This window comes from Macadamia integrifolia, unplaced genomic scaffold (assembly GCF_013358625.1).
Source record: "Macadamia integrifolia cultivar HAES 741 unplaced genomic scaffold, SCU_Mint_v3 scaffold125, whole genome shotgun sequence".
NCBI lineage: Eukaryota > Viridiplantae > Streptophyta > Magnoliopsida > Proteales > Proteaceae > Macadamia > Macadamia integrifolia.
Window position 1 is genome coordinate 144,309 of NW_024868131.1, and position 17,377 is coordinate 161,685.

Sequence of the window (17,377 nt, forward strand, 5' to 3'; positions counted from 1 at the left end):
CATTGAAGTTGTCAGGTCTTGTCGTGGGATCTACTTGTCTCAACGGAAGTATGTGCTTGATCTTCTCTCTGAGACAACCATGTTGGGGTGTAAGCCGGCAGACACTCCTATTGAAGCTAATGGTCACTTGAGTAGCAAGGAAGGTGATCTGGTAGACAAGGGGAGATATCAGTGATTAGTGGGGTGGTTGATCTATCTCTCTCATACGCGCCCTGACATAGCATTTTCCACCAGCCTGGTTAGTCAGTACATGCATGATCCCTACTTGACTCACATGGAAGTTGTGCTGCGTATTCTTCGGTACTTGAAATCTGCCCCAGGACGTGGCATCCTTTTTTCTCCTTATGATCACCTTTGGGTGGAGGCCTTCACAGATGCGGATTGGGTAGTTTCCCCTGATGACCGCAGGTTTGCTACTGGTTATTGCACCTTTGTTGGTGGTAACCTTGTTACATGGAGAAGCAAGAAGCAAGCTGTGGTTGCCTGTTCAGGTGCTGAAGCAGAGTTTCGTGCTATGGCACATAGCATTTGTGAGCTCCTATGGCTTCATGGTCTTCTCACTGATTTGGCTGTTCCAGCTACCCTTCCTATGAAGCTCTTTTGTGACAGTAAATCTACCATTAGCATTGCTTACAACCTTGTCCAGCATGATCGAACCAAGCATGTGGAGATCGATCGACACTTCATCAAAGAGAAGCTGGATATGGGCCTTATTACTGTGCCTTTTGTTCCTAGTAATGAACTACTGGTTAATGTATTTTACTAAAGGTCTTAGTAGTAAGATGTTTCATCCTATTATCTGCAAGTTGGACATATGTGACATCTATGCACCAACTTGAGGGGGAGGGTTGTAATAATGGGTTTTAGGGAAAGTGTCAGTTACCAAACGGACCCTAAGGGGTTTAATGGTTTTTGTAATTCTCTAGAACCATCTCTCCATTGTTATAAATAAAGAGGGCTGGTGTCATATTAGACACAAGTCATTAACAAAAACTTACTCGAAGATCCACATTTCTTAAGTTTTGAGCTTCCACAAATTCCTGATGAAGGACAGCTCAAAACACCTGTGAAGTCACAGCTGCGACATAAAACTTGCAGTCTTTTGCTCTTCTCATTTCCCCTCCAACTATTGCTCTTCTTCACATTGGCCATTCTTGCTCTTCCACATCGCCACTACTTTCGTTCACATGTAAGCGTGGTTTATTAAAGTATCGGTCCTTATCATATCAGTGGGTATCGATACGATACGTATCATATCAGTATCTTTAAAAAGGTTACTATATGATAGGTTTAAACTATTGGTCCGTATCATGTCGTATCATATCGTATCAGTGTTGTTGGGTATTGATATGATACGCGATACCAATACTTTAAACCTTGCATATCAATGGCCCTTCTCTCTACACTTCTCTACTGACATTCATGTAATTCCTTGTACAACTTGTAGATCTTATGGTTGGTGATGTGATATGGTCTTGTCATGGTTTGAAACTGCAAGAAATTCGACTCTGATACCAACTGATGCGATTATGGGTCCTAAAACCCTGATATAGTCACTATGGGTCCACAAAGTGATGAAATTCCAAATGTAGAGTAGTGGCAATATTGTAATTATTCAGAATAGTTTAGATCCCTTATGGGAAAGAAACAGAACATAGGGGCAAAACAGTAGAATAACTTGAAGGGGGGATATTTCTGGATTTCAGAACATGTGAGGAATGATACAGATTCAACTTGAGAAAGGAAGGGTAGTTTGATAACAACAGTGATAATATGTCCTTGTAATTAGGGACTGTTTATCTTCTTCTACCTTGCAATTAAGAGCAGTAGGGTGGAAGAGGAAAGCTACTTGAAAAGGGGGAGTTCCTCATCCAAGGCTTTGAATCTCTGGTTGTCTTAGGCACATGCTTGCAATCACCAGCCATATAGACTATAATATCTAGGCCAAAGGAACTCAACACTAAGATTTATTAGGGAAAGATGTTACTGAAATAGGATCTGACGGTGGGAGGGAACACCCAGATCAGGGTTCGATTGCAAGCTGCAACTCACCAATCCAGCAGGTTTTCTGGCTGAAGCTCTACAGAGAGGCTGCCTTTAGCTATTGCTCATAGCTTCAAAGTTCCAAACCCAATGGATTGATCTTGAATGAAATTGATCCAACTGAATATGGGCTGTTGAGTTTCTCAGGGCAGTAGTTGGGTTTTACAAATATGGTTGCAACAGTAAATTAAGAAGGATAATATTGAAGGGAAGAGGGAGGAGGAGGAATATAATGCAAGGGAAGGGAAGAGAAATGGCAGAAGGAACTAATCTTTGAGATGAACGTCAGCTCCAAACGAGGAAGAGGGATGGAAAGCAGCACTCACATCTGTGAGGTAAACTCAACTCAATTTCATTCAATATTCAAGTCTACCTATCGGTATGATTACATGCATATAAATAGAAAATAAAACTTCTTACAAAGTAGAAACTGCTGAACACTCTTCTCAGACTAGGAAACAACTCAAACAATTCTCCTACGGATATCCAAAAACTCCCATAAAAATTTAAGTGTGAATTACAAGAAATAATCCAAGGTAAATAAATGCTGTCCCTTATTAACCATCGTGTAACTGCATCACCAGCCCAACCCTCAACCCAACCCCCCCCCCCCACCCCCCAAAAAAAAAAAAAAAAAAAAAAAAAAAGGAGAGACCTGAAAATAGCAAAACATTGCGACTCTATTATTTCCACTGCTGAAAGGCCTGTAAATCCCTTACAAATAAAGGCCCACTTGATCAACTGTTCCTTAGCCTTGCAAACAACCTATAAGAAGGCTGGGAATAGTTATCAAAAGCTCTACTGTTTCTCTCCAGCTGTCTGCATTTGCTTAAGTACTTGAATAAGTTCTTTTGACTCTTGATAAAAAAGGAACTGCTTGCTAGGAATTCTTCCAATTTATGCCTTTCCTCTTGATTTATAAATTAGTAGTTGACATAATTTTCTTTGTTATTTGCCAGGTCTGAGAAGGAGTTCCTTTATCAGATTCTAGGGGAAGTCATCAAGGCTGGGGCTACAACCCTCAACATCCCTGATACAGTAGGTATCCTTTTGCCAGTTGAATTTGGGCAATTGATTGCTGACATCAAATCCAACACCCCTGGAATAGAAAATGTGGTAATTTCTACCCACTGCCAAAATGATCTTGGCCAAGCCAGTTCCAACACAGTAGCGGTATGCTTTTACTTTTCTGCTACAATTATTTCATGGACTAATACCAAGGTGTACTCATTTTTCAGTGAATCTGAATCCAGGGAGCATATGCAGGTGCAAGGCAACTGGAAGTGACTGTCAATGGCATTGGAGAAAGAGCAGGAAATGCTTCCTTAGAGGAGGTATGAGTGTATACCCATGTGCGAAAAGAAATTTGCAGTCCATGAACATCCCATTTAGCACCTTACTTAGCAGTAGGGCTGCTGAAATCCGACGGGAAAGTTATGATCTTGAAACAGAATTAGAAAGAGAACTAGCAAGCAGAACAGATTACTAACAATTAGCAATGCAGAAACTAAAAAACGAACAGAAGGAAGGTTAGTCGAAGAAAAGAAAAATGGAAAAAGAAATAAGAATATAGAAAGATCTACAATGTGCAGGAAGAAGAGAAAAGTTCTGAACTGACCTATTTAGAGAAGAGATGAGATATATAATCGGGAATCCCACCTGATTTCGAGGGCTAGAATCCCACTGCTACCCTAAGTCCCTAACCTGGAATCTCACCAGGTCTTCTATGGAAACCTACAGCAGAACATGTTCTAGTCCCACAAAACCAAAGGCTGAAAGTCAAATTTCCATTCATCAAAATCATGGGGAGGCTGTAAGCCTTTACATGTGTATATAAACTTGTACTGGACCAATTAGACTCCGAGTCTTATCTGGACAGGAACACAATGAAAGAAAAGCAAACAAACTAGGAAAGTTTCTCCACTCACAAGCTGTGTTTGGAGGTTCCTTCTAGCTTAACTATGATACTCAATAAGAAGCTGACTCAAACCATGTCTGAAATTTATAAGATCTATCCAGCCTTACCTTAGGAGAAGTGGTGAGGAAAGACATGCATAGTTTAGGTATTGTATCAAGCATGATGTGGAATAGAACTGATTGGAGGTTAAGGATCCATGTAGCCGACCCCATTTAGTTGGGATGAGGCTGAGGTGTTGTATTCCAGCCCAATTAAACAACTGAATAATAATAAAGTAAAAGAAATATCAACCTAAGATCAACCCCATGATTGGGTGAACCAGGTCTAAATCAGAGATCTGAAATGAACCAGAAAAGTGGTCCAAAAAAGAGAACTGCTATAATAATGCTGGCTTGGTTCTATTGCATTGGTACTCAAGAGTGTACCTAGCATCTGTATCACTGTTCTCCATTTCACTTGTGGTTGCTATACCACATATCCTTTTTGCCTATGTTGGTTAATGGTTTTCTTTAAAAATTTCTTCGTTTTTGTGAGTAGGTTGTAATGACTATAAAATGCCGTGGTAAGGAGCTACTGGAAGGGCTTTACACTGGGATTAACACCAGACACATTGTCATGGCAAGCAAAATGGTATTATCTCTTGGATCTCTTGTAACTTATACCAGTTTTTTGCATATTGGTTGAATGTGTGCTTGCAAGTTTCTTAGCCTGTAATTTTTTCTTCCAGGTGGCAGAGTATACTGGACTTCCTGTTCAGCCACACAAGGCCATTGTTGGAGCTAATGCTTTTGCTCATGAAAGTGGTATACATCAGGTTGGCATGCTCTTTTGTTGTGTCGCCATTTTCATTCATGTTCCACTCTTTGTTCTCTGTTTTTGAGGATGCTGTTATATGTGAGATATTTCTTGTCGGTTGTCACATCAACTAATCATGTACAAATTTTGCTGCTTGTGGATGGTTTACATGCCATCAGAAATGTTTATCCTGTTGTACATACAGCGTAAATGTATCTTATATCCATCTTGTCTTGAAAACAAGGTATATTTGGTTGTTGGAAGTGAGCCATCACAACTCAGCCAGTGTTTTATGCTGCTGGTCCAATCCTGGATAAAGGTAAAGGGTTGGTGCGTCAGGTCGGCAGCCGGCATTATAAAAGCATTAGCCAAACTATTTTTGCATGGATGGTCCTAAAACTGTATAATTTTTACCTTTTGTGAGAGTGTCCCTCGGAAGTGACAGGTTGCACTATGACCCGGGTGTAGTGAATAGTGAGTAAGAATAGCTACGACATCCCTTGTAAGAAATGCACTGTTTTGGCACCCGATTGCACTGACAAGTAGGCAAGGGTTCTTGGACTATGGATGATTGAAATTTTTGAGATTTTCCAAAATCTCGTGACTTATTTTGGTTTCGACCAAGGTTGAAACAAAGTGGCCTGCGACTTTGCAGATATGCAATGTTTAGACTATGACTTTCAAGGTTCAGTCAAAATCTTGCTAGGTTTTGGGTTTTGTACTGACTGAAACACTACAATGGCTTCATTTAAAAGCCACATCCTAAACGAAATGGGTCTCCGTTTTGACTGGTTTTGCCTTGTTTTGCTTTGGATTCAACGACAAATGCTAGAATTTGAGTGTTGTCAAATCACTTGCAAATCTTGTTGGAATATGTTGGAGACGAATACAATACATCTACAATTGCGATTTGATGCATTTGAGCGAGATTTGGAGAAGATTCGAACTTTAACTCTACCCTGTTCTCCTAAAGTTAATTTTTTCAATGAGTAGGGTAAATAATTAGTCTAACCAATATAATACATCCACTCTCTTTAACCCTGAGGACATCAACTCCGAAGCAGTCTCCTACTTCTCTGACCTCTTCGTCCCCCTTCTCCTTCCTCTTATTCCCCCCTCCCCTGATTTCATCCCTGAGTAGCCCTTTCCCTCTCTCCATTCCATTCCTTCGGATGATGAGATCCTTGCTGCTATCATCTCCCATAATTTCAACGAGGCCCTTGGCCCTGAAGGTTTCAGTATGGGATTCTTCTCTTATCGTTGGCATATCATTAGAGCTGATCTTATTCATGCCATTAGAAGCTTCTTCCTTTTCCCCCCAGTCAAATTAAAGGTGTTCATTACACTTTTCTTTGCCTTATCCTAAGAAAGAAGGTGTTGTCTCTATGCCCATCTCCCTTTGCAATGTTCTTTACAAATTCATAGCCAAAATTTTGGCTAATCGGATCTAGCTTGTCATTGACTCCCTAGTCAATGCAAATCTATTGGCTTTCATTGCTGGTAGGAGCATTACAGATAACATCATTCCTTGCCACGAGATCGTTAGAGATTTTGATCGTAAGACCCACTCCTCTGCCGCTTTCCTTATAAATTGATATCCATAAATATTTTGACTCTATTAGCTGGGTCTTTATCTCTAAAGTCCTGCTTCAGATGTCCTTTCCCCTCTCTTTTGTCCATTGGATCCACTCCTGCATATCCACCCCTAGTTTCTCCATTCTGGTTAATGGTAGTCCTGCGAGCTACTTCTCTTCCTTTGTGAGTATCAAGGTTGTTCCCTCTCTCCCTTCCTCTTCTCTCTTACTCTTGAGATTCTTTCTCGCTCCATACTGATCTCCACGGACCAGCACCTCATTTCCCTGATCCCCAAATGGTAAATCCCTCATGCTCACTCATCTTGCTTTCGCCAATGATCTCATACTTCTTGAAGGTCGATCCCTCCGCCATCATTCCCTCCCTCCATCTCTTTGAATCCCTCTTTGGCCTTTGCATAAACCTCTTCAAATCTAATCTCTTTCTTTCAGTTGTTTTTAACTCCTTCCAAGCTTGGCTCCTTGAGCTTATTGGATTCTCCCTTGGTTCCCTTTTTGTCAAATATTTGGCCTTCCTCTCATCCTCTCCATTTTCTCTGCCCACCACTACACTCTTATTCTCTATCTTATGAGTAAGAGGCTCCAACTTTGGAAAGGCAAGCTTCTCTCTTTTGCTGACCGCCTGACTCGCATCAGATCAGTGCTGCAATCCATGTATATCTACTGGTATGACCTTACATGTATCTCAAGAATTCTATTGTCTCCCTCCTCTGCTCCTTCCTTTGGAAAAGAGTTGACTCCTTAAAAGTTCTTCGCCCTATGAGCTGGATAGTCTGCCTTCCCAAATTAGAAGGTGGCCTGGGATTGAGAAGGATCAAAGATGTCAACATTGCTAGTATTCTTAAGCTCATTTGGAAGTTTGCCTCCAACTAGAACTAGATCTGGGTCTACTCCTCCCCCCTCAAGTATGATTCCTTGTGGACTTCCTCCTCTTCTTCTGATGCTTCCTAGATTTGGCATAACATCCTCAGCAAAAGATCTATTGCTCTTGATGCTATCTCCTATTCTATTGGCAATGGCTCCTCTACCCACCCTCTGGTTGGATCCTCGGCATCCTTCTTCCCCTGCTCACTCCTTGTGTCCTTTACACTTCTGGATTTCCCAGATCTGCTCCTATGGCCTCCATTCTCTCTCTTGGTGATTGGTCCCCTCCTCCCTCCTCTCCCCTCCCCTCCCCTCACTTCCCCTCCCCCCCTTACGGATCTCTGGTCCTCCCTTCCTCTCATTCCCCTGGGACACCTGGAAGAAAAGACAAGATCATCTGGCTCCCCTCCCCCACAGGCTTGTTCACCTCTACCTCTGCTTGGAATTATATTCGTTTAATGGGCTCCCTTGTTCTAGTTCATAGGTCAGATCCCTCATGATAGCTTCACTGCCAGGTGAGCTCTTTCCAACTGCCTTCCTACGTAGTTGTTCCTCATTTATTGGCACATTCTAGTTCATCCCTTCTGCTGTCTCTACTAGAATGGTTTCGAAGATCCTGATCATCTTTTTTTCTCCTGCCCCTTCTCCTCCTTTGCCTGGAAAATGGTCCTCATTAGATGCTGGCCATCTTGATGGAGGGCCTTAGGGAAGAAAGGGAAGATCAGAGTTGAGAGGGGAGAAGAGAAGAATAGGGGGGAAAGGGTTCACACGTCTTGCACCATACCCGACACTAAAAACGTTCAGTTCAATTCATCATTCAAAATCTGTTTAATTACTTGGGTTACATGCCTTTATATAATAAACTGAAAACAAAACTTTCCTAAATAAAATCTAAAACTAAAATAGCAACTTCCAATTTGCTTCCTTAGTTCTAACTAATGAAATTAGAAACAAAATAAACTTAAATTGGTAACTCCCTAATTGACTAACAACTACCTAAAATAAAAGATTGCAAATATTTCCCAAATAAAATAAAATCCTAAAGATCCTAATGAATCCAAAAATCCAATCGTATCCAGATCATCTCGGTTGAGACTGCCCGAAGGGTCAACCCGGTTCAGCCTCAATTCTGCGTCACATCCTATAGAAGAATTCTCCCTTTGAGTAGAGAATGGATCTTGATTGATATGACTTAGGTGGTACCTCCATTTGTGACACCGATAGAAAATTGGCATTTTGTACAACTATTAACCATCTCTGGATGGAGCGAAATCTTTGTCGATGGACTTCCAATTCTCGCTATTTTGATAAGATTTGGACTGCCATCTACTTTGATGTGAGCTCTAAACTTGGTTATCTCCGCCACCATATGGTCCTCGACACCCCAGGGAATAAGCTCATTGTTGTCTCCTAGGGTCTCCCCCTATCTACAATATCCCCCCTTGATGTCCGTCTCTTGATGTTACCCCTTAGTCTCATCCTTGTCATTGGGGTCTACCCTTTTGTGTTTCTTTGTCTTCCCTCTTTTTGTGGGATCTAGTCTTGGTCTCCTCCCCCTCCTTTTCCCCCATGTATATTAATTATCCCGCTTGGTAATAAATTTTATTCATCCAAAAAACAGAACTTAGTGATTAGGTTTCAATTATATATTTTAGGTATCGTAGACCGATCTATGACTTCATGGAGTCAAATAATATTTTATTTTTTATATTTCTTTAAAAAATTGGTTTTCTTTGTTTTATTTTTTTGAAGTAGATTATTATACATTTGATGGGGTGCAATTTATAGTATTAGACACCATTGGCCGATCTATGCCATCACGATGTCATTTTTTTTTTTCTTGCAATCTTGCCTGAAATAATTGTTTTAACTTTCAGCGATTTGAAAATAATTTATAAAATAGAAAAAAATTATGAAAAATAAGGAAAAACTTTTTTTTTTGGTTTGAAAAATAATGAAATTATTATGGAAGTATTGTTTTTGACTTTTCATCTAAAAAATGGTAATTAATGTGTTGTTCCATACTTAAATTTTGGTTAATTGGGGTATTATTTTTTAATCAAGAAAAATGTAAGAATTAAGTAGGAATACGAAATAACTTTCTTGTTAATTGATGTAGAAAGATTAATAATGCATAACCTTTTTCTTGCAATAGTGTACAATGAGTACATAATGGTTGCTCAGGGAGGAGATAGGGGGAGATAGCGTGGAGGCATGGTGTACCCATCGGAAATGATAAGAAGTCACAATGCAACTACTGTGGGAAGAAAATCATGGGAGTTGTGGCCACTATACTGAAGAGGCATTTGACAGGTAGATATAGGGATGTGGCCAAATGCCCTAAGGTCCTGTTTGAGGTGCAGCATGCAGAAGACCATGGCTGTCCACTTATAAGGAGGAATAAGGAGAAGGTAATGAAAGAGTTTGACAAGGTAGTGCTGGAGAGACGGATAAAGGTAAGAGCATGGGATGACTTTGATTTTGATAGTGATGAGGACTACATGCTTGCTGATGTGGGGACAAAGGTAGAGGCGAGACAAATATGACATGCTAGGGTAGTGATGTGAGTTACACATATGCAGGAGGATAGAGCTAAAGAGTTCAGGGGAGGAGTTGGTTCTTTAGAGAAGCTGCACTAGAGGGTGGAGGTAGTGGTTCTTCTACACAGGGTATGAAGAAACAGAAGCAAACAGAGTGATGCAGATTCTTCTCCAAACTAGGCTTGTTTTATTAGGAATAAGCCTAGGGTTGGGTTCTATACACAAAACTATTGCAGAATCTGCATATGAGTGGCTCAGATACCACTTAATGTAGACTAGGATAGATAAACTACCAAGCCTTCAACTGCAGGATTTTTTTATCAGAAGAACAACCAACATCCAAAGTAGAACAACAACTGATGTAGTTAGGTCTGGGAAATTTCGGGAGTAATTTAGTTATTTGATTTGTTTCCTTTAATTGTTAGTGTAGGGTGTGGTCAAGTTAGTAGGAGATATTATTTCAGTTGCTATTTAGGGTAGTTTTGAATTTATTTAGCTTTCATTTTTACACTTTGCTTGCCTTTATATTAATGTAACTCAATGGAGATTTCAGATTTTTGAAGAATTAAAGTTTTGAATTGAAATTGAATGAGACAGTTCTTTGGTTGAAACAATGGCTGCCAAACCCCCCTTCCTCCCTCTCTGAAATTTTTTCTAATCTCTTTTCTTGTATTCACCTACTTCTTCTTTAGTTCTTCTTCATCTTTATTATTTATGGTTCTTCCCTTACCCTACTCTGAGCGACAATTGCTGCCCCGTTTCGAAGTGGACGTTGGTGACCTATAGAGGTCGATAGATCTCCTTCATCTCATATTCTTTCTTCACCAACTTTTGGGGGTTAGTTCACCATTGAAGGGACTCTAAGCCTTGAATCTCAGGCCTGAAAGTGATCCCTGCTGTGAGAAACGAAACCTGCAACTCAAGTTACCTAAAGCTACCACCAGATCTGATTGCAGAGGGTACTGCTCTCCTTTGCTTGCTGTTTTGAAGTATCTTCCTATTGGAATCAAGAGGCCAGAGAGTGTCCAAGCTCGTTGAAGATCTTATGTTGAATCAATGAACTTGGAAGGAGTTCTCACCACCGCAAGTTCTCTTTCTCCTGCTAGGTTTCTATCGTGTCTGTTCTCTAAGTGTTGAATGGGGTAATGACTTGTATCTAATATGACACCAGCCCTCTTTATTTTTAACAATGGAGAGAAGGTTCTAGAGAATTACAAAGACCATTAAACCCCTTAGGGTCCGTTTGGTAACTGACACTTTTTCTAAAACCCATAAAACCCATTATTACAACACTCCCCCTCAAGTTGGTGCATAGATATCACATATGCCCAACTTGTAGATAATAGGATGAAACACCTTATTACTAAGACTTTTAGTAAATACATCAGCCAGTTGTTCATTACTGGGAACAAAAGGCACAGTGATGAGGCCTATATCCAGCTTCTCTTTGATGAAGTGTCGATCGATCTCCATATACTTGGTTCGATCATGCTGGATAGGGTTGTGAGCAATGTTAATGGCAAATTTTCTGTCACAAAAGAGCTTTATAGGAAGGGTAGCGGGAACAACCAAATCAGTGAGAAGACTATGAAGCCATAGGAGCTCACAAATGCCACGTGCCATAGCACGGAACTCTACTTCAGCACTTAAACGGGCATTCACGGCTTGCTTCTTACTTTGCCATGTAACAAGGTTACCACCAACAAAGGTGCAATAACCAGTAGTAGACCTGCGGTCATCAGGGGAACCTACCCAATCCGCATCTGTGAAGGCCTCCACCCTCAGGTGATAATGAGAAGAAAAAAAGATGCCATCCTGGGTAGATTTCAAGTACCGAAGAATATGCAGCACAACCTCCATACAAGGATTGAAGTATCGGTATCGGTCGTCATATCGGTCGGCCAAAATTACGATATGTATCAAAGGGTATCGTATCGTATCGGAGATACGCTAAGATACGCTAAAGATACGCACATAAATGGATAGGAAACACTTTTTTATACACTTGCATGAAAAATTTGTTAAAAAAAGCTATTGATAACATATATTATGCATAAACACTAAATTGAGGGTATCACACTAAGAATTCAAGGTTTGTAGTTATCCCATAAATGTAAAATCATTGTTCCCAATCTTAATTTCCACTTTAGTTAGAGAGAAATATGGCTGGTAGCAACTTTGGACAAAAACCCCTTAAAAAATCGTGTTTTTCTGAAAAATGACCCAACTTGGCCATTATATGACTGTAACGCATCGTATCGGTACGTATTGTACCGTATCGGTATGTATTGATCAATACATACCGATACGTATCGATGTGATACATATCGATACGTATCGATGTGATACATATCGATACGTATCGATGTGATACATATCGATACGTATCGATGCAATACATATCGATACGTATCGATGCAATACATATCGATACACATTGATACGTACCGATACATATGGAAACGTACATTTCACTCGATTTTATTTTTCCATAGAGTATCGGTACGTATCGGTGGTGTATCGGTGCGTATCGTACGATACGTATCGATACGAAAGGGTTTTAAAAATTTCATGTACCGTATCGGTGTGTATCGTACCGGTAAGGGCCGATATGGTACGATACGCACCGATACTTAAAACCTTGCCTCCATGTGAGTTGAGTAGGGATCATGCATGTACTGACTAACCAGGCTGACGGCAAATGCTATGTTAGGGCATGTATGAGAGAGATCAACCGCCCCACTAATCTCTGATATCTCCCCTTATCTACCGGATCACCTTCCTTGCTACTCAGGGCGTGATCATCACCAGTAACAACAATATCATCTACATAGACTATTAGGATAACAATCTTCCCACCAGATCTCTTAATGAATAGAGTGTGGTTGGCATTGCTTTGAGAGTAACTTGTAGCGACCATAGCCTTATGGAAATGTCCGAACCAAGCACGAGGGGATTGCTTCAGTTTATACAGAGCACGCTTCAGCTTGCATACCTACCATTGGGTTTTGGAGCAAGTGAACCTAGGAGGAATGTCCATATACACTTCCTCAAGTTCCCTATGAAGGAAGGCATGCTTCACATCTAACTGCTGGAGATCCCAATCTAAGTTGGCGGTACAAGCCAAGATAACACGAATTGTGTTCATCTTAGCAACTGGAGCATTAATCTCCTGGTAGTCAATCCTATAAGTCTGTGTGAATCCTTTGGCAACAAGTCTGGCCTCGTACCAATCCACTGTACCATCAGCCTTCTGTTTTACTTTGAAGACCCATTTGCACCCAACTGTCTTCTTTTGTGAGGGAAGACACCAAATCCCATGTGTCATTCTTCTTCAGAGCCTGCATCTCTTCAACTATAATTGCCTGCCATTGTGAGTCTGTACTCGCTTCTTGCCAGGTATGAGGAATGGACACAGAGGAAAGAGAAGACACAAAACTATAGTAGGAAGGAGAAAGTGAGTCATAAGAAACAGTTTTAGCAATAGGATGTAAAGTACAAAATCTAATGCTTTACGAACAGCAATAGGCAACTCAAGAGATTGATCAACAGAAGGAGAAGGAGAATTACTAGGGTCCAAGGGGACAAGATCAGGCTCGAGAGGAGATGACTGGTATGGTAGGGTAGATGCTGGATGTGTAGTGGTCTGAGTCTGCTCTCTGCGATGATACACACGTATCTTCGGCCGAGGTGCAGTAGGAGAAGTAAGAGTGTCACTCTCCCCCTGAAACGAGATACTAGTAGGGATAACAATTTCAAGAGACGGCAAAGACGGCGGCACATATTCCACAATGGAAGGAGACTCCCCCTGAATAGGTGTCGTAGTGTAGTATGACGCAAATTTGTGAAAGACAACATTCATAGTCACAAACCAATTCCGAGTAGGAGGATGAAAACATCGATAGCCTTTTTGAGTAGGAGCATACCCCAGAAAAAGCGCATCGGAGACCACACGGGGATCAAACTTTCCATGAGGATGATCGCGAGCATAGTAAACACTACTGAATACCTTAGGAGGAATAAGAAAAGCAGCGGAACCTTGGAGAAGATCCAGAGGGGAGCGGAAGGCATGGACCCGAGAAGGCATTCGGTTGATAAGAAAGGTAGCCGTGAGAGTTGCGTCGCTCCAGTACTGGGGAGGAACATGCATCTCAAACATAAGAGAGCGTGCTACCTCACAAAGGTGGCGATTCTTCCGCTCAGCATCCCCATTCTGAGCCGGAGTATCCACACAACTAGTTTGATGTATCATCTCATGATTGGGAAGGTAAGCTTGAAAGGACCCTTTAAAGTATTCCCGACCATTGTCGCTTTGAAGGATTTTAATGGTAGTACCAAACTAAGTTTGAACTATACAGTGAAATTGCTGAAAGCAATAGAAAGTGGATACTCCGGCTCAGAATGGCAATCATATAGACCCAAGTAGTTTGAGAATGACAATCAATAAAAGAGACAAACTACCGATAACCATTGACAGACACATAGCGGGATGGACCCCAAATATCAGAATGTATCAATGAAATAGGAGTGGCACTTTTATTTCTAGAAACAGAATAAGTGATTCGAGTTTGTTTGGCTAAAACGCATGCCTCACAAAAAAACTGACTCGAATTACAATTTTTAAAGGAAGGAAATTTTTTTCTAAAGTTCCCAAAGGGGGATGTCCCAACTGACGATGCCACTACAGTAACTCAGAGATGGGAGGTGACGTAGAAGATGTTTGAAGAGCTTGGCTAGAGACTAATGCTGAGTCATTATCAAACAGATACAGACCACTATGTACCCTACTAGAGCCAATCGTCATCCCTGTCACCAGATCCTGAAAAACACAATGAGACGGGAAAAAGGTGACTTTGCAATTAAGACTGCTAATTGACAAAAGGTTAGTGGAAAAAGAAGGAACATGCAATTCAGTACAAAGGGATAAAGAGGGGGTACAACAAACAGAGCCCTTCCCCAGAATAGTGGAATAAGTCCCATTAGCCAATTTGACCTTACCATTACCAGGACAAGTAGTGTATTGTGAAAAAAGAGACAAGTGGCCTGTTATATGATCAGAAGCCCTAGAGTCTATAATCCAAGGGGTTGAAGGGACAGATATAGTATGGCCACAAAAGGAGATACCTGACCCAGAGGGGTGGAATGAGCAGAGCTTGCAGTGGCAGATGCTGGAGAGTTTAGACGTGTCAAGAGGTGTCGAAGGGCAATAAGCTCGTCAAATTATAGCGAGGCTATTGAGGAGCTAAGAGCAAAGTCAGAGTTAGGGCTCTCAGTATGGTTGGCCTGCTTAGAAGTACCGGCACGACCCTTCCCTCGCCCTTTTCCATATGTATTAGCAGGATGACCATGAAGCTTCCAGCAGTGCTTCTTGGTGTGGGCTCCTTCCCACAACATTCACACTTCACTGGAGTCCTAGTAGAGGAGCTACTAGACTATGGGGTTGCATTAAGGGACTGAATGCCAGAAATAAGTGCAGGTCTCTCAGTAAGAGTGGAATCTTACTGTGGAAGCATAGTGGTACGTCGATTGTCCGCAAGTTAGATCACCGCATAAGCTTGATCCAAGGTAGGAAAGGGGTTAAGACTCAAAACCTGATACCGCAACTGATCAAACTCCACATTCAGACCTGTCAGAAAGTCATAGGCCCTGATCTTGTCCTCTCGCTTTTGAAACTTGGTGACATCCTCAGGGGTGGAAGTAGTGCTCATAGAAATCCAACTCAGTCCATAGTGCCCGCAAATCATAGTAGTACTGGGACAGAGTGAGCCCTCTTTGCCTCAGATCACGAACCTTCTGGCGAAGCTTAAAGACCTGAGCATCATTCCCTACTTGGGAATAGATATCCTGGACAGACTTCTAGATCTTCGTAGCAGAGTCAAGGAGGAAATAGCCATGCGATAGCTGTGGCAACATGAAGTTGACAAGGAAGGCCATAACCAGAGAGTTGGCACAGTCCCACTTATCAATCTTAGTACCGGTGGTCTGACGCTTCATGGTTCCAGTGAGGTACCTGTAATAGCCACGGGACTTGATGGAGATGCAGACCGAGCGTGACCACATAAGGCAGTTTGTGCCATGAAGCTTGATAGCATAAGGAGGAAAGGTACGAAGAGCCGTGGTGTCTCCGCCAGTAGAAGTAAATGAGCTGGTAGAGATGGTTGCTACTCAAGGGGGCTGTGCAAATAGAAGAGACACTAACTAGAGATAGAGAAAGCACCAAAATAACCAGAAAAAGCTAGAAAACCCAAAAATTGATAAAGGGTAAAACATTGAGAAAACAATTTTGGGGATAGCTCTAGAATAGAGACTTCAAACGAAAAAGTGGTTGGTAAATACCACCACAAGGATAAGAGGCAGCAATCGTAACATTAAGACGATCGGAGCATCAAGTGGGGAAAAAAAATCTGGCAATGAAAAACGTTCTTAGGGAGAAAACCCTGAAAAAGTGATAAAAAAAGGTTTTGGGTCTCTCAGATCATTGTAGAAGAGAGTCTGAGAGCCTAGGGGAAGGATGGATGGAGGTTAGAAACCCTCTTGGTGGTTTAAGAAGCTCCCACCACGAGAGAGAAGCAGATGAAGAGAGATGGAGGGAGGTGCAGATGAAGGAGGCGCTGGGAGAGAGAGAAATGAGAAAAAGGCAAAGTGATGGAGAAGAGGGAGAGCCCTTAGGGTTTCGGATCCTATTGCTCTGATACCATGTTGAGTGGGGTAATGACTTGTGTCTAATATGACACAAACCCTCTTTATTTTTAACAATGGAGAGAAGGTTCTAGGGAATTACAAAGACCATTAAACCCCTTAGGGTCCATTTGGTAACTGACACTTTCCCTAAAACCCATAAAATCTATTATTACAATACTAAGGTTACATATGAAATTACAATATTGCCACTGGTTTGCCTAGATTGAATATTTGTTATTTTATGGGCCTATAAGCGATCCGATTTCAGAACCTAGATTCGCATCAAGTGGTATCAGAGTGAATTTTTCTGTAAATTTCCTAACCATGGTAGGTTATGTCACTAATGCCGACCTACATAAATTGTATCGTGAGTTAGCTGAGGGTTAACGGGTACTACGTGAGAATCAACAAAATACTGATGCTAGGCTTGAGAGGACTGAAGCTGAGTTTGACAAGTTTATGAAAGAGATGACTGCTTTTATGAGAAAGTCCGACAAACGAGCTGAAGAAGGATCCTCTACACTACCTTCTCAGTTCAATAATTTACGGATTGAAGATACACCTCATAGGCAGCAACTTAATCCAATTGTCACTCAGGATGTTATCCGATATTTTTTTGATAGAGATTATGGCATCATAGTTGAGGTTCCAAAGTTCAGTGGTGAAAAGGGACCTGAAGAATTCTTTGAAGTGGAGAGAATTTTTGCTTATAAATCTCTTCTGGACGAGAAAAAGTGTGAACTCATCCTCACCAAGTTTATTGGATATGCATGTTTATGATGGGATGATGTTACTGTATGCAAGGTTTGTTAGAAGATTTGGACCTGTTACCAATTGGGAGGTCATGAAGTAGATCCTGACAGAGAAATTTGTTCCTCTTAATTATGAGAAGGTGATGTTCCATAAATTGCTTAATTTGCAACAAGGCAACAAGGATGTGGATA

General features: G+C 41.3%; 1 protein-coding gene across 1 annotated transcript in view; it reads left to right on the forward strand.

Moving 5' to 3' along the window:
• LOC122063201 (2-isopropylmalate synthase A-like) overlaps window positions 1–17,377 on the forward strand; it is an 85,392-nt gene that overhangs the window by 8,784 nt on the left and 59,231 nt on the right. Inside the window, exons 2-5 of the mRNA XM_042626916.1 lie at window positions 3,003–3,216; window positions 3,297–3,377; window positions 4,499–4,591; window positions 4,689–4,775. Of these exons, the coding sequence (XP_042482850.1) occupies window positions 3,003–3,216; window positions 3,297–3,377; window positions 4,499–4,591; window positions 4,689–4,775 (475 nt within the window). The remainder of the gene's footprint in view (window positions 1–3,002; window positions 3,217–3,296; window positions 3,378–4,498; window positions 4,592–4,688; window positions 4,776–17,377) is intronic.